Below are 25,485 nucleotides of genomic sequence, written 5' to 3'. Positions count from 1 at the left end.
GCCTCGTCACTAGACATGTTGCATTATAAAAATAGGCTTGCAACCTCACATCTTGACTCCGAGTATAAAGGCACTTGGCTGCCTAAGGGATGCCGCTTTAGCAAGCTGTGTATGAGGGTCTCCACACAAAAACTTTGCCGTTGGTCTCTAGAATGTGTTTCATTTCAGGAATCCATCTCGTTCTGTGAAACTCTGGTATATTATGGGGTTCCTGAAGGATCCTTCTTGGTCCCTTCTTTATTCCTCCTCTACATAAATGACATAGTGAATATTCCAGATACCCCTTCAATTTTATTATATGCCGATGATAATTCAGTGTTTTTTGTGGTCGTAATCTTGAAAAAGTTTTCATGCGTGAAGTTGAACGACTGGATCATTTGGACCATTGGCTACAAGCGAACAAACCAACTAAATATTGACAAGGCCAAATATCTTACCTTTAAATTGAAAAATAAATTCTTGCCAAGAAACCTGAAGTAAACAGGTCTTGCAAAATGCAATGTCAACAAAATTTTTAGGAATTTAGTTTCTTGCTAACTTAAACTGATTCGTTCATATTAAAGTTACTTGCAAAGATCTTTGAAAAGTGTCTGTGATAATGGCCATGACCTGTAATTATACACCAACATGCATAAAGAAGCAGCTATGTTATACTCTCCTTCACTCTCGCTTACACTGTTGTTTACTTATGTGGGGAACCACTTCTAAAACTAATTTTGCACTACTGGTAAGGCTCCAGAAAAGAGCCACACGGTCCATTTGTAATTTGCCATTCTTTGAACATGCGGCACCATACTTTGTCAAATTTAGCATACTTCCCATAGAAGTTCAGTTTCAGTACAGGCTTGCTGTTGAAGCTTTTAAACTAAGACTGATGAGCTGCCAACACTTCGACACCTTTTAATATCCCAAAGAAACCGCCTATAGTCTTAGGCAAAGTGAAATTGTCACCCCGCCGCACACATACAAACTACAGTACTCAGATATTAGCGTTCCAAATTTCTTCTTTATTAAACAAAACCTATTTAATACTTCATGAATTAGCCTCTGATTTGTCTCCTTCTGCCTTTAAAAGAGTACTAATGGTGCATTTGGTTGAATGTCTTAAGTATGCCCTAGGTAGTACAATTATGATTGTTCATGGTACATTTATTTTTCCTTTTTTATTTATGCTTGTCATTGGCGCAACATTTGAAATCTATGTGAAGCTGTATTTGCACTTGTATATTCTTTTCTTTTTCTTTTTTCCCCGCTTTTCAATTGTATTGTACCTTGCTGTTGCCCGCTACATTCCCCTTAAGGTTGTTCTGCATCTCATTGCATTCCGCATCTGTTTAAGGGCGCTGCGGCCCAGTCAGGCAGACTGTTGCCTTTGGCCACGTTCCCCGAGACTGCTGTATATTATCCGTACTGTGCGTCTCAAAATGCTTAGTGAATAAATAAATAAAAAGGCTATGGTGGCACCTAAGGGCAATTCTTATGATGTGTAAATGCGAGAACATTACTTGTCACCGAGCTTGTCGCTGAGTTATGTCGCCGAGTTTAGTGCTGCTGCGAGTTGTTTCCCAGTGTAACGTTGCTACTCGTGAGGTCGCAACAACGCAAGACGACAAACCGACCATATTTGCAACCTCTCGGCCGAGTTTTATCAGTGGAGCTTTTTTTTTTTTCCCAGGCAGAGCCCAACCGCTCGCACAGCCTCGAAGATATTCACCACTGTCGCCTGTTGAAACGGTGGCGCAGTGATAAGCCCGCTCGGTTGCGGAGCGGTAGCAGTGGCGGTGGGCCATAGAATCGAATCCTCACCGTGGCCATTTTTTTTGCTGTTGTTGTTAGGTGAAGATGGGGGCCTAATTTGTGCTGTGTTTTTCTGTCGCGGCCTTTCTGCCACGGCTTTCTGATGACAGCGGGGTCAAACAATGAGCCAAGTAATGCTCTCGCATTAATGATAAAGGCCCAGTGGAAAATCTGCTTCAGTTGAAACACTAATAGGCATCACGAGTAGGTTTGCATGATGAATTTACATTCAATATCTCGACGTTTTCTGTCTTTGCAGGTACTGTTACAGTGGGCTTCGTAAAAAGTGTGAAATGAGATCGCCCACACTGCCAGACCTGTCAGCAAGCGAGGACTCGCTGACCAAGGCAAGTAATATTAACGTCTTATTTGAGAGTGCAAGTTGATGCAAAAATAACAGAACTAAAATTTCGATAATTTAAAATGTAATAAACAGCAGCACAGTGCAGTTTTCACAGAATACTCAGAAAGATATGAGACATTGTTTTCTATATTTTCTTGAGCAAGATATATTGCCGGAGCGACAACATTTGTCGCCAGCAGGCAACGCTATGTGCCATTTTACAAACTGCTAAAACGACTGATGTGCCACCAGCTGGTGGAAAATTCAGCTCTTCTGGCAATAAATTGATGCTACTGTCTGTGCACTAATAATAATTGCATTTTTGCCACTTCTTTTGGATCACCCTAAAGTTATTTGCTTGCGTTTAATTAAGGGCTTTAAAACAAATTAAAATCAAACATTGTTATATTAAAGTACATGGTCGTAGACTATTTGGTGTGTTGCTGTAAAAGAGGTCAGTGATCCACTTTGAATGGACAGGACAACAAAGGCACACCTACAACATGCGGAAGCGTTGACTTAGAACCATTTACAGTAGAACCTCGTTGATACGATCCCATTAGGTACTGTTTCCCGGCGCCAACGTTCGCAATAGAGAACAGAAAGAAAATTGCCCAATACAGTTGCGCTTCTTTTTTGCCGTTTGACACGTTCCCTGAAAACACAATCTTTTGGCACCAGCATTCAGTACGTCGCCGAACTGTGATCGTACGATACGTTTTCCGGCCACTAGATCCCATGTGAACAAGAAAAGCCAAGAGGCAGGTGCAGTCGAGAACAGTAGCCGCCCACCTCGGCAGCTTCACCTCAGAACTCACCCACCCATGTCGCGAGAAATCACCAGCGTGCATTGAGTTTCCTATTACGGTACCATCAAGCTTCCTTGTGGGTCATCTGCCAACCCTATAGCGATAAGCATCTTCACCTATCAGTGTCACAGCGCGCATGGCATAGTGCCATTGAAAGTGTACTGCATGCTTTTAATATGAAATAACCTAAACGCGTTGCCATTTCCTGTTTGCTGCAGGTGGCACGAAGTGAGCGTCATGTTTCGCTCTGGTGGCATCGTATTCCAGCGTCGCCCACCAGCTCGATTTCATTTCGGTTGCCTTCGGTTGTCTTAAAACACCATGCAGTAGAAAAAGGCAACGCGCATCTCGGGTCACTGGGGCCCCACCAGCTCCACGCGCATCAGTGTCTCTCATACTGTGGCGATTCGATTAATTCCAAGTGGGCACATCAAAAGTTCCCGCAAAGATGCCCCCTTTTGGAAAAGCTGATGACCCAGGCCAAATTCGAGAAGCGCAAATGTAAGCTTGCCAAAGCCTCGAAAACGACAATGCGCATCTCAGGTCGCTCGTGCTCCGCCAACTCGACATGGGTGGGTGTCTCGGGCTGCAGCGATTCGAACAATGCTTCACATTGCATAGATGTCAACTACACTTGAATCTGCCAGATTTTTTAGTGACTTCATATCACACATCTTCCCAGTTAGTTTTTCTCAATATATTTTTTGTTTCAAAACATATGAACAAAGTCCTACTGTATTTCGGAAACATCAAGCCAAATTTGTTAATATGCTGACAAATGTGAAAAAGTCAAAGTTGCAGCTACAGATGGTCATCTAGAGATTTCACTTCCACTTGAATGATACGTACACTTAGAGCACTATCACATGGCATCACCAGTTTTCATGATGTGGGCTGCCTCAGCTAACGATGCATGAGGCAGCCCACATCCGGACGGCTGCTTATCTGATGCTCCTGTTGATCAGGTGTTTTTATGTACAGTAAGGCATGGCTGAAACTCTGTAAGACTGACTCTTACTGGGATTTTGAAAAGAGCAACATTACGTAAATTTAGGCTGGTAAGGTTGCGTTTCAAAAGTGCATTTCCATTCATTTCATTTGAAGAGGTTGATTATTACTGGAGAAAATGAAGGCCAGACTCTCTTTTTCTCTTTATTTTTTAATATTCTACCAAAAGCTAAGCACTGGTATGTCAGCGTCACGTCACAGATTTCATTGTATTTTCTTGCATTTAGACCGCTCAGTGCAAATAAAACAGGTTCTCGTAAACTCACTAGATTGAGTCATTGTTTGTGTGGGCTTCTTTACTGATACGAAATTAATCAGGCTCAACTAGATGCCGTCAAAATCCGTGTTGTCATAGCAAAGCTAGCGTGGGAACTTGAGAGAGGCGTCAACAGTTGTTTTTGTTTATTTATGTAGTTATCTAGAACTGGACTCGCAATACGGCTCCAGTCCTCAGTCACGGCGAGAGGCTTAGCAGCCCACATTGTAGCCACCATCCCAAGCACCATAAAAAAATCCACATCGGCGGGACGCGGATTTCCTCATTGTTGTTGCGCTTTTCCCACCGAACCCCATATTATGCTCTGTGCTTGGTATGCAAAAACCATTGTCACATGTCAGTTAGGGATGCAGCCGTTGCGTCAGGTGATCAACAAACAAGATGGTGGCCACGACACGTTTCCAGCACACGTAATCGTTTCCTGCGCTTTGTTGTTTATGTAAACAAAAATGGTGGCAGCCTCGCAAGCGTGCTGCGACGGTATCTATGCAATTTAAGTGAGGGTAAAATGCATTTGAGCACTTTTTGTACGGCTTTAGCATTACATGTGTAGATAATTTGGGGATGCTCCAGCAGATTTTATTGATGCAGGATTGGCAGTTTAGTGACATATCATTGTTGACAGATATACGTAGGCATTGAATCCTCGGCTTTCGCAGCTGCTCAGCGAGACTGCTCCACCAGCCTGGCGCCACTGGCACACCAGCTTCGTCGGCGATTGCATGGCGCGTTGATTGTTCATACCTGCCACACTGTGAAAAGTGGTTAGCAACATTTAGCATGTTGTAAGCTAATGGTCTTGGGCCTGGACTCTGAAAAATTTGCATCCCAAAATTCGTATTCGGCATGATCATATCACAGATTCTTCTGTAGATAAGTGCTTAAAGTTCACTAAACCTTATAGCATTTCAGTTTAAAGGTTATATACAGGGAGATCATTTCTAAGTTTTATTTAAAAATAGCTTGTTGCAAGTAAAATAATTATTGTCCTTGAGCTGGATTATATATACAGGCGGACATTCATTGCATGAGAAATCGAAGGACATATTTAATTAACAAAAGTTCACTAAGGATCTCTTCAATTAATGATGTTAAGCACATATTGCAATTTATTAATTTTAGCCGTATAGTTTGCAACGCGTATCTACTTGGAATGAGTTTCCAGAATGACGCCAGTTTGGAGATATGCACTATCAAACTCAACATAAGAAATCACTGCTGTTCCACTTACTTCTTTAATAAAACACTCTTTTATGCAATGAATTACAAAAGTAATTGTAATGCTCATGTATTTCATCCCACACTTTGGAAAGTAATATCTCAAAACTGGTTTCCTCCTGGAAATTCATTTGAAGTGGATACGTTTTATAAGTACAATTCATAAATTGCAATATGTGCCATAGAGTAATCAAATTAAAAAGTTAATCAGTGAATTTTTGTTAACTGAATGTGCGTTTGGTTTACCATGTTAGTAATGATCACCTCTTCGAGTAATCCTGCTCAAGGACTAAAATTATGCTACCTGCCACAGGCAATTTTAAATATTATATGAAACAAAAATTATCACCCTGTATACATACACTATATATATATATATATATATATATATATATATATATATAGTAATGTTGGAAAATGCTTGGCTTTGCAGTTGCTGACATTAACTGATCTTAGTCTGCAACTGATGTGTAATGTTTCCCCCACTGCTACAATAGCCCCAGGGGGCTGCAGTATGATGCATAAATGCATAAATACCTAAATAATGAAAAATGAATTCTTGTCTAGTAATTTTAGTAGGAAAGGCTATGGTTAAACCCCATGGTTTGATTTTGACGCCGGCTACCGTCGCACTGATGAGTGGGCCCACGCATCCTCTGCCCAGGAGTGTCCACAGGACGGGTCGGAAGAAGAGCGGGAGGAGCTGAGCCAGGCCTCGTGGCTGCTGGTACGCGAGTGGGCCGAGAAGGTACTCTCACACAAGTTCCCCACCGTGCGCCACCTCGCACGGCACCTGGTGGACAGCACGTTTGTGGATGCCTGCTCGGTGGCCGCTGTCACCGTGCTCTCGGCCAAGGCCCTCTCCAATGACAAAGGTATGCCAGTGTGTGTGTGCATGCACGTGTGTGTGTTTGTGTTACATCTGTGCCTGGCCTCGTCCTTTATTTGTGCCAGACGCCCCTCAATAAGGCAAGGGCCTTCTTTAGAAAGGCAAGCTCTGTCATGGGAGGCAGACACAGACTTCAGACACATTAGTGCAGTAGCTCATCTTCAGTTTAATTCTCTGTTTCTTGCCTACTCCTATCAACTTCATCCTTCATTTTTTCAAAAGCTGCTACATGGAGCGGATGATGCTGCTTAAGACAAGCGTCGCAACAACCCAAAGCAGTAGGAGGGGTGCAGTGTTGACACTTTTGCAACTTTTTTGCCAAGTCTAGCCGTAAACGCTGATTTGGAATGCCTTTACCAAGTAACACAGTCAAATGTCTTTGAAACGAATCACTTGTGCCCTCATGAATCCTTGTGGAAAAGCGGAATGTACTTGAGGTTGTCATCCACAACCCAAAGAGAAAGTGCATAGACATTGCCTGTGAGTTTAGACCAGCGGCATCGACTGTCAACACGTGTAGCCCGCTTGGCCAGCGAGCTTGGCTCAGCCCGCATAACAGGTTGCAGCCACATGATCCTTCTGTGGGTGTGAGACCAACAGCCAATCGGTACGCTTTGGTGCAAGTCGTCTTTCTGCAGACATGAATAAGCGCGCATGGCTGTGTACATACGCTGCCCGTTGTCTTGGAGATTGCAGGCGCGGGTGGTGTGACCTGAGAAAGCTGGTGGCTTCACTTTGTGGTGTGATCTTCTGAGTTTTAATGCGACAGTGTTAAGGAGCCCATGCCGCAGAAAATCTGGTGTCGGCATCGGATGTTGTTTCAGCGAAAAGACTTTTGAGCCACCCATACCCAGGCCCTCCATGTGATGCAAGGAATTTACTGAACTAACTGAATTTCTCAAGCTAAAATACATGGGAAAATTGTAAACTATGACTTACACACAACCTGAAGATATGATAGCTCTCGGATTGTAATTTTACTATACAAGAAAACTTAATTCTGTTATGCGAAAACTCAAAGAAACACCTTTTCTAGTGTTTCTACCATTCACAAACCAGCCGCGGCGCCCACCATTTGTGCGCACTGGTGCGCGGGTTTCTCGGAGGCCACGAAGCAGCACGCTCGGTTCCTTGCAACCCCTCCAGATGGCGCTCACCTCCGTCGCATCGCGGCCCATGCCAGTGGCTGCATTTCTACCAGAAAGCCCACCTTCGTGCATAGTGTTCGCAGCCAGCGTTTGCCAGTAAACATTACGGTGAACTCTGTTTATGTGTCTTTAGTCGCGCTACACCACACTTTAGTTAGTACACGGATGTTTACTTCAGTTTACGGTGTCCCTAACGCTACGAATTTTACTTTGTGTAACAAGCGAATACTTTGCTATCCCTATCAGTGCCTTTTGTAAAACTGCAATATTTCTTTTATTAACTTTTTGATTGTACATATTGTTTCGCCCCTGCCCCTCATAAAATAACAAAGAAACATACAAGTGAGGATCTACTGTTCCTGGGTTGGGATCTGCAATAGCTACTGCCATGTCCAGACGCTCCCGCATGGGCTTTGTTATGGTGTCAACTGATGTTCCCTCTCACCGCAGTTTACTGATGGCCACAAGAGGCTGTGGCAGCAGCCCTATGTACAATCGGCCATCGGGGACACATAATTCCTTCGTTTTGGACACGCAAAATCGTTTTAGTGGTCTTTGCTGTAGAGGCGTTCACAATGCATACGAACTGTAGGAATTCGGCCAATACATAGGGAATCCTTCATTATGCAGTCCACACCCATTACAGTGGATCTGCATACAACATAATTTGGAAATGCCAGACGTTTCTTCTCACCTTGTTTGGTCTGCCAATATTATCGGTGCAAACTCTTGCTTTTAACTGACCAATCTATAATGGACTATCGGGCACAGTGTACAAATTTGGGGGGAACTGTTTACTGCCTAGTGTAACTAGAACATACTTTATATGCTGTGGTGATGTGTGCGTGTGGCAGTATGCTGCACGAAGCTATTTTCGGCCACTCACAGAATGTGTGAAAATGCATTTTTTTTTCTTAGGCAACAAACACATTAGCGGCGAGATTCCCGCAATGGCATTCCACGCAATGCTTAACAGGAAGTTTCCAAGTTGTCGATGCAAGTGGCTCCCTGCCGCCTAACCAGCTCGGCCTTAAGTCGTGGCACTAGGCACATGAAAAAAAAAAAAACTACCAACGATCACAAAACACATAATCTTGATAACGCTTTATTTCTCCTTGCAACAATTAGCATAAAAAAGACGATAGGCTGCTATTCACGGTGTCTAGGGCACGAAGTGTGTGATACGGACGCGCTGTCTCGCTTGCAGTAGAGCAGCGACCAGATGTGGGCTCCAAGTTGAACTTGCCTCTTACCGCAGTTCTCATATGTGCTGCTTTCACAGTGGTCATTGCCTGTTGCAAAAAAAATGAAATTAAGACACTTTATTCAACCGACCAGTGTTTTGTATGAAAAACAGTAGTCGATGTTTGCATCACCGCGAGCGGCAACGCACTCAAGTCAGGTGGTCAGCATAGTGCCATTGTTCTGGCTGTTAGTCTTGTTGTTGGGCAAGTGTATGTATGCTCTCATGCGGTAAACCTAACATTTTTAATCTTGCCGTTGTGCGGGTGTCCATATGCTCTAGTGTGGGAAAACTGCCATTTGTCGGGGACCAACGTCCGTAAAATGGCAGACAGCGAGGCATCATGCTGTGTGGTTGTACGACTACCATTTAAACCCGTTTATATATTATGTGTTTACTTTAATTTCAATGTTTTCACCGTACTTGCGATCACCTTTTGGTTTGACCGCGGTGTATGCGAAGTCCCGCCATTTCACAAGATATTGTGGCCCTAATTTCGGATACAATGAATATCAGACATAACGGACCATTTTTCGTTTAATGATGATGATCCTTTGTAATGAGCATCAGCTGTATAAGTCAGTTCGTTGTGGAGGTGTTTGTTTTAGAGAGCATTCTACTGTATAGACATTTCATTGAAACAAAAGGTAAGCAGTGATGCATAAGATTTGCAGAATAGGTGCCAAAGAAGGTAAACGCAGACAGGGTGCAATTAGGGATTGGGTGATCTGGTGAGGTTAGGAAAATTGGGGGCATACTGTGGAATCATCTGGGTCACTAGAGATTGCCAGGAGAGGCCTTTGTTATTAAGTGGACATGAAGTAATGGTGACAGGCCTTCTCCATTGCTCCTAGTTAAGCGCACTGACAAACAGTAGAGATGGTGGCACTTGACAGTATTTGCGATCAAATGCATGCGTTATGTAAGAAAACAACAATGGAAAGGAAACAAAATTGTACTGACATGCAGCTGGGTTTATTGGTGATACGCAGGCCACGTATAGCAATTATCTACTTTAACGAAAACAGACTTGTTAAAGGCTCCTATGCTAGATATTGTAATCCTGTCAAATCAGCTGGATTACTTGAAAGAGCAGATATTACTTGCAAAACAAATTGCTGGGGGGTGTCAGTTAAGTTTTAAAAATTCATTCATTCGTTTTGTAAGTAATCACTTTAGAGAAAACACCCTGATTGCAGAATTGTAGACAAGAAATAACGGGGTCACGTTCATTTAACAGAAATCATGTGCTTAGCACCAGTTTCGAGAAATTCGTCCTCAGTACCTGTAGTGAAATGCACCAATGTTCTAGGATAACACTTATCAGCACTACATTTTCCACAATGCTGATATTACTGTTTGTTAACATCAGTGCATTTTTAATTTTAGATATGTCAGTACTACATTGCGCATCTTAGAACACATTTGAAAACATCGATTTCAATAGTTTGTGCTGTGCGCTCTCTGATTGGCTTTCTTCTGCAAACAAAGGAAATCCTGCAAAATACAAACCTGAATTCCCGCTTCTGCGAAACAGCAGCACTCTTCTGAGCTGTGCAGTGGAGGAAGTAATACTGGCCGTGTAACAGACCGTTTCAGTCATAAATATGACCAGTCAAGTGCCCTTGAGATAGCTGCTACGCCATGATCACGTTCTTGTTGGCCTTACATGGCAAATGATAACTTGCTCTAGATGTTTTATAATGTGGGCTTCAGTCTGCTCGTCTACTTACCACTGTCACAAACTGTTGTGTGCTCAGACACAAGGCTCGCCACCAGCAGAAATTTTGCAGCAATGTCAAGCTGAACATCCTGTAAAAACGATGCAACTACTGGGTCAGGCATGAAGCGCAGTTAGGTCATTATGAACAATACAAAAAATGCCAGACGCTTGTTCAAGTTGCTGCTTGCAACCTACCTACAGTTGCTTTCATTCACGTAGAAGGCATTGCTGTTTCGTTTCTCTTTTTCTTTTTAACCTGGTGCATTATAGCTGTGACACTGTCAAGCGCGCAGATGTAGCCAAACACCAGAAAACCAAAACATGAGCATGTCTAGATACTGAATAAGGTAATTTTATATTTAAATAGGTTGTTGTACCCACACCCCTCTTTCTCTCTCTCTTTTTCTTTTTCCTCGTGGTTTTCCCTAACTAGACACTCCTCTTGTACGCCAAGGTGTGCATTTGCATTACGAGCATTTTATTGGTACTTTGACATTAGAGGGCATAGGAGTTGGTAAAGGCAGTTTGTGTCTTTCAAGTCGGGGAGGAGCCAGCAATGCGACGGTGTTATAGCTGCTTTTTGACTTGCAGGAAGCCAAGCCAGCAGCACCCCTCGAACCCCCGGCAAACGGCGAGAGGCGCAGCAGCAGCTGCAGCGCAAGCTCCAAGAGAAGAAGAGGCTGGGCGACCAGAAGCGCAAGCTCACCGAGCAGCGCTCCCACTCGGCCCAGTCTTCACAGTGCAGCACGCCGACCGAAGGCCGTTCCTCCCAGCAGAGACGAGCGCTGGCTACCACACCACAGGGCAAACGGGACCAGGCCTCACCGTCCCTGGTCTCCTCCGAAGGAGACGTGGCACGGAGGCTGAAGGAAGAGCCCGCAGAACACAAGTTGCAAACCTCTGCCACGCCAGGGAACAACATCATATTTGTCCCCACCGTGCAGGGCCTGCAGCTTGGCTCTCAGGACACCACGGGCACCGGCGCCATGGTCGCCACGGCCCCGGGTTGCAAGTACAAGAAGATCCAGCCCAAGCCAGCCACATGCCGGAGTACGGCAGTGGTCGTGCACTTCAGCCGAGAAGGCGGCCTCACCACGCCCACGGCTGAGGTGGTTTCCTCGTCGCAGTCGCCTGTCGTCGTCTGTGCGGACCCTGTCGCGGAGGCCACCGGATCGTCATGCGGCAGCAAGCTCAGCAGCATAGCCTCACAGACGGTGCTCCAGGTACCCAGGGATCGAGTGAACAGTAGCTCGGACTGGGACCCCAAGCCCAGCACCGAGGTGTCGGCGGGAACCATGAAGAGGCACTCGGAGGACGGAGAGGCTCTGCTCTGCAAGAGACGACACACTGATGATGGCACCGGCACGCTCAAGTTGGAATCAGCCAGCCTGGACCTTCTGGTACCTACCCAAGGGTCAGTCAAGGAGGAAATGTGCGTGGGCCACCTGGAGAAAGAAGCACTGAACGAGTATTATGGCAACACCTCATATGACACCTCAGTTCTGGAGAGGCTTGCTTCCAAGGATGAACTCTCACAAGGGGCAATGAGTAATGAAGTTACTGCACAAGCAGTGAGTGAGGTGGCCAAGGCCCACTGTGCGGAGCATAAAACTGCCCAGCTTTCTCAGTTGCGAATGCTGCTGGAGAGGAACCTCCCTAGCTCGTACCAGCGCAAAGACGTCACTAAACTGCTGAACACTGGTAAGCAGAGCACAGGCTTAGAGTGCGGTATAGACCCCGCACTTCTCTTGGGGCAGTTGGATAATCTGAAGAATGGAACAACGCTCAAGCAGGTCACTGTGCCTCAGAATAGTGCATCCTCGTCGACGGTCCACTGGAAAACAAGTGCCTGGACAAACTTAGTCTCCAAAAGCGCCGGACTGCAGCAGCAGGACGACCTTAGTGCCATTTCACTCGATGGACTCGTGAAATTGAAAGACCCTCTTGCAGACGCGGGACACCTTGTGTGTGATCCGAGCATCCAGGCATCATTGGACCAAGTTCTGATTGGGGCCAGCCATGTGTCCATTGCGCCTGTTCCTTGCAGCCCCAACAGCCGGGGACGCTTCTTCACACCCATCTCGCCTCAGACGACTCCTCACCCCGACAGCCTCCTGCCTTCCCTCTCTTCCCCTGTGATGGCCACCAGCACAGATATGGTATCGGTGGCGGTGGGTACATCCTCACAGCCACCAAGTGCCACCAGCAGCCCATTCGTTTCGCCGAGAGGCACACCCGTTCCGTGGACAAGGTCACGGCACAGTTCCGGCCAGAGCGGCTACAGCGGCACACCTCGACAGACACCCTTCCAGGCAGTGGACTCGGGTGTATCGTCAGTGTCTGGCTCGCCCTTTGTTTCACCACAGAGCACCCCAGTGACGGCCGGTCGCGTGCGTCACAATGCCACCTACAACCCTGGCAAGGCAGTCACGTTCACCAATGGCTACAACACAGTGCTCCCAGGGCGTGCCCGCCACAGTTCAGGCCCAGGTGGCCCACCCTCCCAGCTTGTGTCGCCACGCAGTGCTCCACTCTCCCCCATGGTGGGAGAGAGTGCCACGCAGACCTCGGGCTTCTCATTTCCGGCTGTTGGCGAGACACCCACGTTGCTGCGTTCGCGCCACAACTCCGCATCAAGCGTGCCGCCGCCTTCTCCTCAGTCAGCCCCTCTGTCGCCACTGGTGTCGTGCCCCCCTCCAGCTCCCTCGCTCAATGACTGCAGCAGCCTGGTGCCCAGTGATACTGACTCGGGCATGGGCCAACCGCCATCGAGCCCCAGCTGGATCGCTGGCCTCAAGGAGAGCATCACCAACACCCCACTGCTTTGGCCATCGACCTCGTCATCTGCACGGCAGCGCCATGCTTCGGGACCCGTCCTGCCCCAGCGACTGAGCGTGACCGGCAGTGACCCCCTGGCACATGAGATACAGGAGTACTTCAAGAACGCCACACTGGCCAGTGGTGCACCTTCGGCCAATCGCAGCCGCTCAGTGCCTGTGCACCAAATGCTGCTGCTCCAGGAGGAAATGGAGCCTCACAGTTCGAGCGGCGCGGTCGACAGCTTCTCCAAGTCCTATCCAGCCACGCCGAGCATGGGTCAGTGCTTCAACTTTCCCCAGCAATCGACCGCAGCTGCTGACCCATTGACCTACACCGGCACCGAGACATTGGCCCAGCAGGACGACGTCTTCTTGGCATCGGACTGGAATAGCACCCTGGAGAATGAGCCAGCCATGAAGTTTGAGGACAATGACGACTTTGATGCCGAGCTGCAGTCTACCCTAGAAGACCTCAAGGACTGTGATGAGTTCTCGAAGTTTGCTAAGGAGTTGGACTTCACTGCTGAGAATGAGGATGACGAGATGACCTGAGTGGGCAGTGAGGTACCTTCTTTTTAGGAGCTGAGCCTCCCACAGGGCAGTTGATGCCACTAGCAGCCACTGCTCATCTTTCTTTCTGAGAATTCTTGTGCACCAGAGGTTGAAAGGTGTGTGACCTTTTGTTGGCCGTGACCATAGAGTTTCTCAATACAATACTAGTTAGGGCAGGATGAGCGTCTCCTCACATGTTAATCTTGCTTTTCAAGGAGGTCCCTTTGCAGCATTCTACTGTCATGTGGATGGCAATCGTTTATGAAACTTGGCTCCACCTGGTGGATTTCCACAGAGCTTATTTAAACACTACCCAGAGGGAAATCTGGCATCACTGTCTATGCGAGTTTCTGAAAGGGCACCGTGAAACCAAGGGAATGCCGGCATAAGACAGGTGTGGCTTGTCTTGAACTTGGCTCGGACCAAAACAGTCATGACTGTGCTAACAAAGCCTGCTTGAATTCTTGCCCCAAATCTTGCTTCTCTCTTCTACATGATGCAGTAACGTTTTCTCACGTACATTTAAAGAGAGGAAGGCAGAAGCATACATTATTGAAACTGGCACACATTGAGTGCTACCTTCTCGTCTTTCCTTAAAATTCAGTTTGCCAGTGGTAGGCTTCTCATTCAACATAACTGTACGTTCTGGTGTGAGTGCTCATACTTTAATGACAATAGTATTGATGATACCACAAAAATAGCCTCGTGTATGTGGTTTTAGTGGAGACTGAAAGAACTGTTGTAACAGGGGACATAGCTGCTGCTCGGACACATCTTCAGGGCGTCTTGGCTTTCTGTAAACAATGTTAATCCGAAGGCCTTACTTCCGTGTGTTCTCACGGAAACAGCAATGCTGCAGTGCCATTTTTCCCTCTTAGGTATCGGTAAGAAACTCCATGGCTGCGACCTTCATAGCTTGTGGACCGAGCTCCAGCAGGTGACGATCGGGTCCTAACTGTGGCCTGATGGTTAAAGGTACAGTGAAGGCAGGATCAAGCTAGGTTGTCAGATTAGCTTTCAGGAAACCTTGAACATTCGTTTCGCACCAGGAAGTGACTTAGTTGCAGGAAAGATTGAGAAAGAAAGGGGCCACACACCTCCTGCTATTTAAACCATCCACAATGAATAAGGCCCATTAGGTAGCTGCACCAGCAGTCTTGGAGATAATGCCACTGCTGCCTACTTCTAGTTGGGAGCCCGCAGATAAGGGGGCTTCACAGTCCTGTAGAAAAACACTTTCACGGATAAATGCCAGTATGAGCAACTTGTACATCAAAGGCATAGCTTTAAGGGAGTTCTGACTCCCTTCAGCCGTCTTTTCAGGGTCTGTTTTGCCACTGCTGGAAATCTGCCCAAGCCTTTTAAAATGCTTCACTATATGCAAACTTTGTACTTCTATAGTTCCGGTTGTATCAAACATATGTTCCTACATGCTTCACTGACTCTACCTGCCCGGCATCTGGCCAAGCACTTAGCTCATCACCGACGATGGCACCACAGCCAAAGCCACACTGTGATGAGGGTGGAATTGAAAAATGCTTGTGTTTCAGGATCACATTACAGAACCTGGGTAGTCAAAATTAATCTGGAATCTCTCACTAGAATGCCCCTGCAGTCCGTGTGTTTTTTTGAACGTTAAACACCATAATTTAATTTTTGAGGGTATAATTTTCAGTCCTGTTCTATGTTGGTGCCAGTTTCTTGCATGTGAAAATTTGATTACCTGTAAAAGGAAAAAAAAAACATGCTTTTGGCACCTCGGCACCTCATCTGTCGCTAACCTGTGAGAGATCAGCTATTGATTAGTGATTTTGAAACTAATCTGTCACTCTGGCTTTAATCTTGAGCTTCACTTAGAACTGGCCTTCAGTGTCCCTTTACAACACGGAATAGCAATGAACGAGTCCGAGCTTCATCAACGCCTGTCACCTCGGTAATTGAGTCGCCGTGAGAATGATCGAGGAAGCGAAGTTTCGGTTTCACGGTCACTTTAAACGAAAACAAAACTGGTGGCTGCCAGTGGCATGTGCTCCAACCTGTGAGTTCCTCAGCTCGATCGTTTCCCCGTTTTAATTACTCTTTTCTTTTTTCCTCACTTTTGAAGCACTGTTGTTTTATCGCAGTTGTGTTATATTGTGATGGAAGGCAAAGCAGACGGAAGTGCTTGCAGAAGGCTCCTGTTGAGTAGGCAGAAAATGTCGCCTGTTTGTAATATATATATATTGTATGTGTAACTTCATTTTTTTGAGGGCGCACAGATTTTAAAAGAGAATAGCTTTTGACCTCTTTCTTCTTTTTTTTTTTATCTTCTCTTTTACAAAGCTGATACGTTAGTGTTTGTACTTTTGACCCCGGTACTATAGTAATCCCACCTTTGCCGTTTGTTTCTGTTCAGAGCTCCCTCACCTTATTGTAGTGTTGTCTTTGTTCACTAGCATGGGTGACCAAGTTGATGTTTGGCGTGTCGTTTCAGAGGTGTAAAAAACTCTCTAGTAGTCTGTAGAAGGTTGGTCATGATGGTACGAGTGGTGCATTGGGTTTGGCGATGGCAGAAGCAGAAGTGAAGTCCCCTGCCACGTGCTTAGTATGTGCATGGGATGTTGTAGTAGAATGTCTTACGCATTAGCGGAAATGGTTCTTATGGCATTAGGATGTGCTCCTTGTCACCCAAAACGATCGGTAGTTTGAATTGATAAGCTTTATTTACACCTTCGCGATTGGTAACCTGTATGTGGGGTACGGAAAACTAGCATGAGAAGAAATATTAGTAGCAATGAAAAGTCTGTGGATCACTTGTGCCAATGGGACAAGATTTGTGGGATGTTGGGCTGACTTCTGCCCAGAGAATAGTAGTCAGGTTGACTGGCTGGCTTTCACATAAAATAACCTTGTCCAAATCAGAAGAACCGTCATGTATGAGGTTTCATTAAGTGAGAGCCTTTTCTTTAATTCCCAGTAAAGTGGATGAAAAATTTTACAGAAGAAGTATGGTAGTATAGAAAAGCTTTTGCTGCATCTGTCAGCTACATTTCTTGCATGATCACCACAGTAGTTAACAAGGTTTTTTGAAGTCCCTGGGTCGCTTTGGAATACATTAGAGTTAGTCATTCAGTCATAGAACTTTTGGGAATGCTAACGAAACAGTTTTACCATTCATATTTAGCCTTTCTGTGTTATTTTTAATGGGCCCATTTTGTTCTTTAGTCACCAAGCACAAGCTTTCAGGGTTGTCTCTTGGCTGCGGCGAGTGCGTTCTGATGAGGGTAGAACACAAAGTGCTGCCCATCTATTTAGATTTAGGTGCATGTTAAAGAATTCCGTGTGGTTGTAATTAATCCATGTCCCCCACTACGGCATCTCTCACTGCAACATACTTCAAGTATTTTGCTAGAATTGTGGCATGGAGTTGACGTTTGTGGACGTGCTGAAGTTTACTGAAAAGGCAAAGTTGTTAATCTGTTATGCTACTGTGTGTTCTTAAGGATGCCTTGAATGCAAGAAATATGTCAAAACTAAATTTTTGATAGAATAATGTGGAACCTTAGAAGGATTGTTTTTAGAGGGTGAAAAGCAGCTCAAGATTCATTCACAGCTTGCAGCTAAAGTCTGCACATAAATCTTGTTCCCTTGACACAAGTATAATGTTGTGGTGATGCGGTTGGCACTTTTGGAAATTTCTCCGAGAAAGTGGAGAAAGGATATCTTCTGCATCTTTTAAGGGTTCCTTTTTTTCTTCAGTAGTCGACATTACCTTGGAATGCAGTGCAAGCGGGAGTATGAACAGACTTTCATACCTTTCAGATGACAAAGTTGCCGTGCATTGTTTGGCCAGAAAACTGGACTGTAGGTCATATTCGCACCATTAGAAGTGGTAACCACTTTTGTTGTTTGGAAAAAGTTTGTGAGTGTGCAGAAGAGGGCGGTGTGTCTCCCCCAGTGCCGTCAATGCACTTAATATAAGATGAGCCTGTATTTTTGAAGGCACCAGGCAAGTGAGGCAAACTTATGCACAGGCTTCTCTCTGTGGAAAGCACATGTAATTTTATTATGCACTGCACTTACCATGCTAATAGGGAAATGGAGTTTTCTGACCCTAGTTGATCCATTCGCTGAAACACTGAGGGCATAAGTTGTGTCAAATTTTGGTAGTACTTTGTGTTATGTCATGTGGAGTGAATGCCACTTCATCATGGGATGACGTAGCACAACCTGGTTGGCTAATTAGTTGCTCATAAAAGTACAGGTGCAACGCACTAGGGACCAAGTGGACGAAAATGGTAATTTTGGCAAATCGCTAGAGATCCATTATTTCCAAGCAGCTTGATAAAAAAGAAAAGCAGTCGACAAAACCAGGAAAGGCAAAATCGTTATATGAGCGGACACCACAAAACTCTCCAACTTTTCATTTATTAAAAAAGATATGCTTGCATAATATGTTGCATAAATTAGGGAAACAGGTATAGATGTTTGTTTCAGCTTACCTGTTGTCTCATCAGTACTCAAATTTTGCATATTGATGGTGAACTTTGGCTAATGGTTCAGGCGCAGTGATTGCCTGTTTTGCCCTGAAGAAACCAAACTTGTGCATCTGCAACAATGCTGGAAGAAAAGGGACAGATTTTCATTGCGTAGTGCCATGTGTCACTGTTCAGAGACACTTAAGCTGTGGGTTGCCGTGACAGTAACAGACAGTACCAGCGTATTTTTTTTTTTTTTTCACTGAGGTGATTACACTCGTAAAACCAGTTCTTACAGAAACCCCAGACTCATGCACACCATGTATCCAGACGTGTACACTACAAACAGATGTACATCGGGTGGCGAGGTTGCCGCACTTAATCACATGTTATGGGAAGGTCAGCACTTAACAAGCTAGTCGGGCAGTGCCGACCCCTCCGTCTCTTCCACCGCTAGCCTCCGCTTGCGCTGGAAGACCTCACTGCTTAGCTTGAACCTGACAGCAAAACTATGGGCCGTCCAGCCAGCCGAGGAAGCCGCTTCGAGACAAGGTCTTGGAACCGCGTCCGCGGCAGGTGCCCAGACCCACTAAATAGACGCCGGACTCAAATCTTATTGATTTGAAAATAAAGTTTACGCTCTTGCTTATATTTAGACGCGCATTAAAGAACTCCATGTAGTCGAAATTACTCTGGAGTGCCCCACCGTGGCATGCCTCATGATCATATTGTGGTTTTGGCACGTGAAACCCAAAATTTCTTTACTTCTACATTGTGAGTTATACCGAACGAAACAGGCAGATGTGTATGGTATTCAAACATTGTATTAAGTAAACCATAAAATGCCACCTCTGTCCAAAATTTGGGTACTAATGAGTCCATGTTTATAGGACAGTCAAAATACACATACAATTAAAACTCGATCTAATGAAACCCGATTTTACGAAGTTCCTGATCTAATGAAAAAATTTCGTTTCTCCGGCAGGTACCCATGGGGTTAAATGCTGTCATCAACGCAAATTAACGAAACCAACTTGGCCGAGCTCGATTTAACGAAGTTTTTCCTGAAATAAATTAGTAAAAAAAAGCAATGATTTCTTTCTAATTTTGACAAAGATGGGTTTTTCTTCGAGCATGCACTCTCAAACTAATGCGTTAAAACATCTAGGTGCCCTAGTCACGGCCCTAGCTTTATTTTGACGAGGCTGTACGTCGCGCTCATGCACGGAACTGCAAACTCAACATCGCCTCGGGAGGGGCGGCAGTAGTTGCTTTCATTATTTCATGGTTTATGTGACAGATGGCTGGATTAGCGTCAAATACAATGCTGCAATAGCTTTTACGTGTCGCTACATTACAATTCTAGATTTCGAAGGACCGGAAAACTTTTATATCCATTTTACAAGCTTCCCAATTTAACTAAATAATTCGAGCTTGGTCATCGCGTCATTAAATCGAGTTTCAACTGTATACTGTTAACAAGAATATGATGATAGTGCCGGTAAAAATGCATAGAAAAGAGCGAAATAAAGATCACCTGATTAAGTCCCACTTAGCTGTCGTACAGCAAGGAATCGATGTGCCTTGGTCATCTACTTCCCGAGTGCGTTGCTCCTGTACCTAACCACACGACAGAACTGGTGCTTTTAACTAAGCCTACAAGGCATGCAGACATGAGATTGTTTTGATTTGCATGCCTTGCACGCGCATTGGGTGCCCGCTTAGCAAATGTGCTCAAGTTTATTGGTCTCAATCGGTAGCATTTCACCAGGTGTACCTGATCACGCGATTGTATTGGTTTGTATTGCACTGATGATCGATAAATGAGCACGAGCGAAGATTATGACGCAGGTGGAAAAAAAAATGGCTGTGGCGGTTCAGTCACTATGGCATTGTGTGCTGAGGTCATAGGTTAGACTGCTGGCCTTGGCTGCCGCATTCTGCTTGTGGTGGAAGGCAAAAATACTTATGTACCATGCTTTGGGTACATAACATGTTTAAAGGCCAACTGAAGTGTAATTTCACTATGGCTAAATTGGCAATAAACGAGTAGTACATACATAAGCTGTTAAAGCAACCTCTGCAAAGCTATAGGGCTGCTAATTGCCAAATAATCTTATAAGCAGCCTTTTAATAATGCCTAAGCACACGATGCATGCACTTGGTAGTCAGTGGATACAATGCAAGTCCCAGCACATTGCCTTAGGGAATTTTGAGTGGGCAACCGCTGGCAGTGCCTAATCTGTGAGCTCATGCCAAGGATTCATGTAATCTGAGTCGTGCGTGACTTCTGGGGAGCGGTAATAAGGGTTTCCTTTATTTTTTCGGTTTTGGCATCAGAAATGCCAACTTTTTCAAGCATTTCATGAGGCATCTGCTCATTTTTCAAACTTAAAATTTCATGTGCAGGCTGTTTTTTATCTACACTATCTGCCCCAAAATTTTGTTGCAGCTGGTCTTTAAAAACCTTGTGTGGTTAAAAATTGCCCAGTGTTCTGTACTAAAGCTTCTCTCAAGGCCCCTCTGTAAGTTCGGGTTGTTAGACCTCAGCAGTCAACATGGGTTAAAACAAGGGAGCAGGACAAGTTTCTGCCTATGTCCTCGTGTTCGTTCGTGCACTTTAGTGATCAGTTCATATGTACCCGCGTCTCTGTCCATGTGGCCAAGTTTCCTGTCTCATTTTTTTTTTTTTTAATATCGTCCTTGAAAAGAGCACAGACCCAAACCTGCAGCTGTACTACATGTTTGGCTGAATTTAAATGTTTATAGTAGCGTTCTCAAGAGTATTAGGAGAATGCAGACTGTGGGGAAGAGAAAAAAATGTGGGGCGGAGGGAATCTGCTTTTTTAACACTACACGCTGTAAAAAAAAACGTTAGAGAAAAGGTGTTTACCATATCGAACAATTCAGGTGAACGTGTGGACCCCACACAATTCCAAAAAATTTCAATTTCACTACCTGCACTGTCCTAAAGAGAAGGTAGAAACTAGCTTTCAGAGCACTTTGGACGTGGCGGCCAGAACATTTGCCCACAGCTGGCCATGCCTGCGCATGACCATGCACATTTTTTTTTTCATTCCGATCAAAGAAATTTGGTCTAGGAGCACATGTTGCATGATTTTGTAGTTGCTGTTGTAGCAAGTTCCGTCAGTTTGTCGTGTTTGTGTGAGCGTCTGGTTGGCAATACAGTCATGTTCAGGCTGACAAGCTTCTTGGATAAATTGCAGTGCTGCCATATTTTTTTCAAAGATTTTGCTAAAGCAACTTTCCGAGAACAGCTGTACATGTATCTTGCAAATCTGCTTAAGATCCAGTAAGGAGACTTTCAAAGAATAAGGACAATAACAAACAGACATTTAGGTAGCGCACCTGTCAGTTATTTATGGCGATGCCTTGAATACTTGCAAGGTACACCTGAGAATGGATAAATTCTTGGAGTGCTACATTTGTTTCACATCACCACAAAGTGCATAGGAAGAAGTTCTTTGAACAGACTCGTTGTAACATACTATGCTGTCGAAGACTAGCACTGCACAGATTAATGTTGCTGTGGTTTCCTGTGAAAACACAGAATTTGTTAAATGTCTTGCAAAACTACAAAAAAATATTCCAATCAGTGTCTGCTGAAAAAGAATCCACTGAAAGTAAATTTTTCCCCTAACCACAGAGCAAGAAACATTTAGGAGTGGAAACTCCGCTGTTTGCGGCGACCAGAAAAAGTCACATGCCCGCGGAGCCGTTATCGTGCTGGCGGCCTGGAAAGAAATTACCGCCGTTGAGAGCGCACCGAAGCCGCCTGCCCGGGCGCTGCATTTTTTTTTTTTTTTTTCGCTGCGGCTTCTAGGACGCACCGCATGGCGCCGCCACTGTATATGGTCCCGTCGACGCATACAACAATTGTGACCTTATCTGGTCGCCCGCGCTCGCTCGCGCTGACGGGAGTTTCACCTCCTAAATGTCTTACTCCGTGCCCCTAACCAAGCCCAAGAGCCACCAGATATAATGCAAAATCTGTTAAATATGGCAACACTCCAATTTTGCTGAAAGTATAGCCTGAGAATTTAAGGATAAAGTGGAAAATGCACCGCTGTTCAGCTTGGAGGATTTTTATAGCTGCGCCGGCCAATTATATTTGCTAGTTTCCACAGCCACACGGCAGAGCCAGGCTTGTTTCATTTCACTGTCAGCTTCCCTCGGGAACTATTTCTTGGAGCGTGGTGACACACAGGGCAGGTGCAGTGTGGTTTTAACGCATTGGCATTAAGGGCCCCATGTCGCAGAAAATCAGGTGGCGGCATCCAGTGTCAGACATTGTTTCGGCAAAAAGATTTTCGAAGCACCCATACCCAGGCCCTCCATGTGGGGCAAGGAAGCTACTGAACTAATTGAATTTCTCAAGCTAACATATGCAGAAAAATCTGTAAAGTATGACTTACACACAAGCTACAGACGTGATAGTATTGGATTGTAATTTGTCTATAGGAGAAACCATAATTCTGTTACACGAAAACTCAACGAAACCCCATTTCCAGCGTTCCTACTATTCATAGACCAGCCCCGGCGTCCGCCATTATTGCGTACCGGTGCGCGAGTATATTGGGGGAGGGGGGGGGCATGGAGCGGCGCACCCGGTTCCTTGAAATACCTTCTGGTGGCGCTCGCCTCCACCACATAGCCCAAGCAAGAGGCCACGTTTCTACCAGAAAGCCCGCCTTCGTGCATAGCGTTTGCGGCCAGCGTTTCTTGGTAAACATTACGGTTACATACGCTCCAGTTGCCGGGAAGCGTGAGAAGCGGTCAGGGATCTTTGAATACTATCGCGTTCCACTCTTAAAGGTGAAGCTTAAGCATCCTCCATCTTTTTGTAGGCGGAGCTTGTACTGAATTCTTATATTGTCACAGGCTCCTTTTGCTGGATTCTTTCTTTTTTTCTCCACCATTCATGACCAGCCAATCCCAGTTATAATGTGGGCGGAGCTCCGCTCCCGCGAAGGAAGCACATAACCTACGAAGGGGCATTACGTCACACAGCCAGCCTTCGCTAGCCAACCCTCCGTGAAGCCATACTCTTTGCCTTTCTCCCACAAATAGTCAGCCTAACATGTGGCCGTGTTCGGCGAACTCGGCCCAGGGTGCTTGGTTCCCGGCACACATATTTGGGTCCTTTGTCAACCGTTCTGTCCAATATGCTGGTCCAGTTTTGGTCGTTTATTGCAACATGTGCATTTGTCATCTTAGTTTTAACATGTGATTGCGGCTGCCACACATAGCTGTCGTACCTATTATTGGCTATTCGGAAGAGCGCGCATTGAGCACGGCTATGGCAGAACGGTGGAAGGCGCTACTGCTTACCACGACATGATCGCATGTTGAGCCGACTCTCTTGACTTCACTTGCGTTGCGCGGTGCTTGCTCCTGCTCCTCTCCTCCCTTCATGGCCGCCCCAACCGCTGACCAAGCGTGAAAAGGAATAGCATTGGTATAGAAACATTACATCGTCCTGGCTCCAAGAAACTTTTCCCGTGGTCTCATACCTTGCGGTGCATTGTCTGATTTGGCCGGCCGCAATGTGGTTGGAAACGTTTTCTCCATATTTGGTGTCGCATGGTGCTGAAGGGATGAGGCGCAAGAGTTCTACGATGACCATTGTACGATTTTTAAGGAGACGAGGCAAGAAAAGAGTTACGGCATTTACGCTAACATGTGTGGTACTTGTCGTCAATTTGGCATCTTTTATTCTTACTACTCCTGCTTTACGAAGTCTCTCTGCTTTCTTTTTTTTCATCTGTTTGGCGTTCCCAGCCCTTGTACATTTTTCTTTTTACTTTTTCCTGTGGAGATGATTGTTGCATGGCATTTTAGTTAGCAGTCGTCGAACCGGTTCAAGTCAGCAGTCAGTGGATTGTGCTGGACAAGGGGGCGTTTGCACAACGTTTTTACATAGTGCCTGCAATAATTTTGTATATGTAAATGCTAGGCTGATATGTGTGTAAGAAAAAACTTCTGTTTGTTTTGTTTTGCAATTGTAGTACAGCTTTTAATAGCGAGATCTTAACAATGTTTCATTGTTTTGTTTTTTCTTCAAGTACCGCAAAGTATTGTTGCCCGTCAACATTGCCACTGTGGCAGTGTTAATAGAGCAGCAATGCACACAAAAATGTTGATATTGTTCGCACTTTATTTTTATTGCACGCTTTTTGCACAGTGAGTGATTTTGTGTATACTAGCGTTGGCAAGATCATACGCAGTTTCCTGTGAAATAAAATGAGAAAACGAAGGGGGTGGTGAAATCGACAGCTGTACCATCCTCAGCTGCTTAAATAACGTGAATCCCTGGAGTCTCGTTTAGGGTAAATTGAGCCACCCAGCGAGAAAACCTGTACAGTTGAGAAAAAAAATATTTGTGACACTGGTAGAGGAATCCATGTTGTGAAGCTGTACGTGCCGTTCCAGTGTTCAACTCTTGACGAGCAATGCCCTTTTGCAGAATGTTGCCTGCTTTCTGTTGCTGTTGTTGTTTTCAGAGGAGGCATTCACGTCTTGGTGTGTTTCACTATCACCTATTCAAAAGTGCCAGCAGCACTGATGCTTAAAATGAAGGCAGTGCCCATCTTGTTTATTCTGCAAGATTGATTGGCAACGTGTCCACACTACATAGGATGTAATCGTACTTTGTTTTAAAAGTGTCATATTTGCCACAGTGAAGACACAGTTTTACTTGTTTACATGCCTTGTCCTTTTAAGATGAAATTTGAAATCAGTTGGCTCATGTTCCTGAATAAACCACTTTTAATTCAGCATATGTGGGTTGAAGTGCAAGTTCTTGAAAGTTCAGTGTGCTATCATGAGAATACTTGCATTTTCTTGCGCTGCCATTCAGTGCACTGTCCAGGTGTGAAGTGAATGTAATCTCCAAAGGTGGTCCGTCAGTTGACTCATTTGGGTATTTACAGTACAGTCGACTCCTATTAATTCGACTCTTGTGGGACCACAAGTTTTGGTCTAATTATCCGAAAAGCCGAAATAATGGTGGCAAAATGAACAGATTCAAATTTCTTTGATGTCCTGAAATATTGTTGTCGACAGACTACTTCAATACAGATTACAATAACTGCGCACATTGTCATCTCTCAGTGACCAACAGACTTCTCAACACTATCGCCGACATTAACAAGGCTCTCAAAAGAAACATCGCTCAGGGC

At 45.1% G+C, this 25,485-nt stretch overlaps 1 protein-coding gene across 1 annotated transcript in view; it reads left to right on the top strand.

Annotated features, from left to right (window-relative positions):
- The window catches only part of LOC142583214 (uncharacterized), a 45,909-nt gene extending 20,826 nt beyond the window's left edge, over positions 1 to 25,083 (top strand). The window contains exons 6-8 of the mRNA XM_075693578.1: positions 2,057 to 2,144; positions 6,117 to 6,327; positions 11,047 to 25,083. Of these exons, the coding sequence (XP_075549693.1) occupies positions 2,057 to 2,144; positions 6,117 to 6,327; positions 11,047 to 13,826 (3,079 nt within the window). The 3' untranslated portion in view covers positions 13,827 to 25,083. The remainder of the gene's footprint in view (positions 1 to 2,056; positions 2,145 to 6,116; positions 6,328 to 11,046) is intronic.
- Positions 25,084 to 25,485: the final 402 nt, after the last annotated feature.

This window comes from Dermacentor variabilis, chromosome 5 (assembly GCF_050947875.1).
Source record: "Dermacentor variabilis isolate Ectoservices chromosome 5, ASM5094787v1, whole genome shotgun sequence".
Classification (NCBI taxonomy): domain Eukaryota; kingdom Metazoa; phylum Arthropoda; class Arachnida; order Ixodida; family Ixodidae; genus Dermacentor; species Dermacentor variabilis.
Note: the sequence above shows the minus strand (reverse complement) of the source record. Positions and strands in the feature narration are given on the sequence as shown.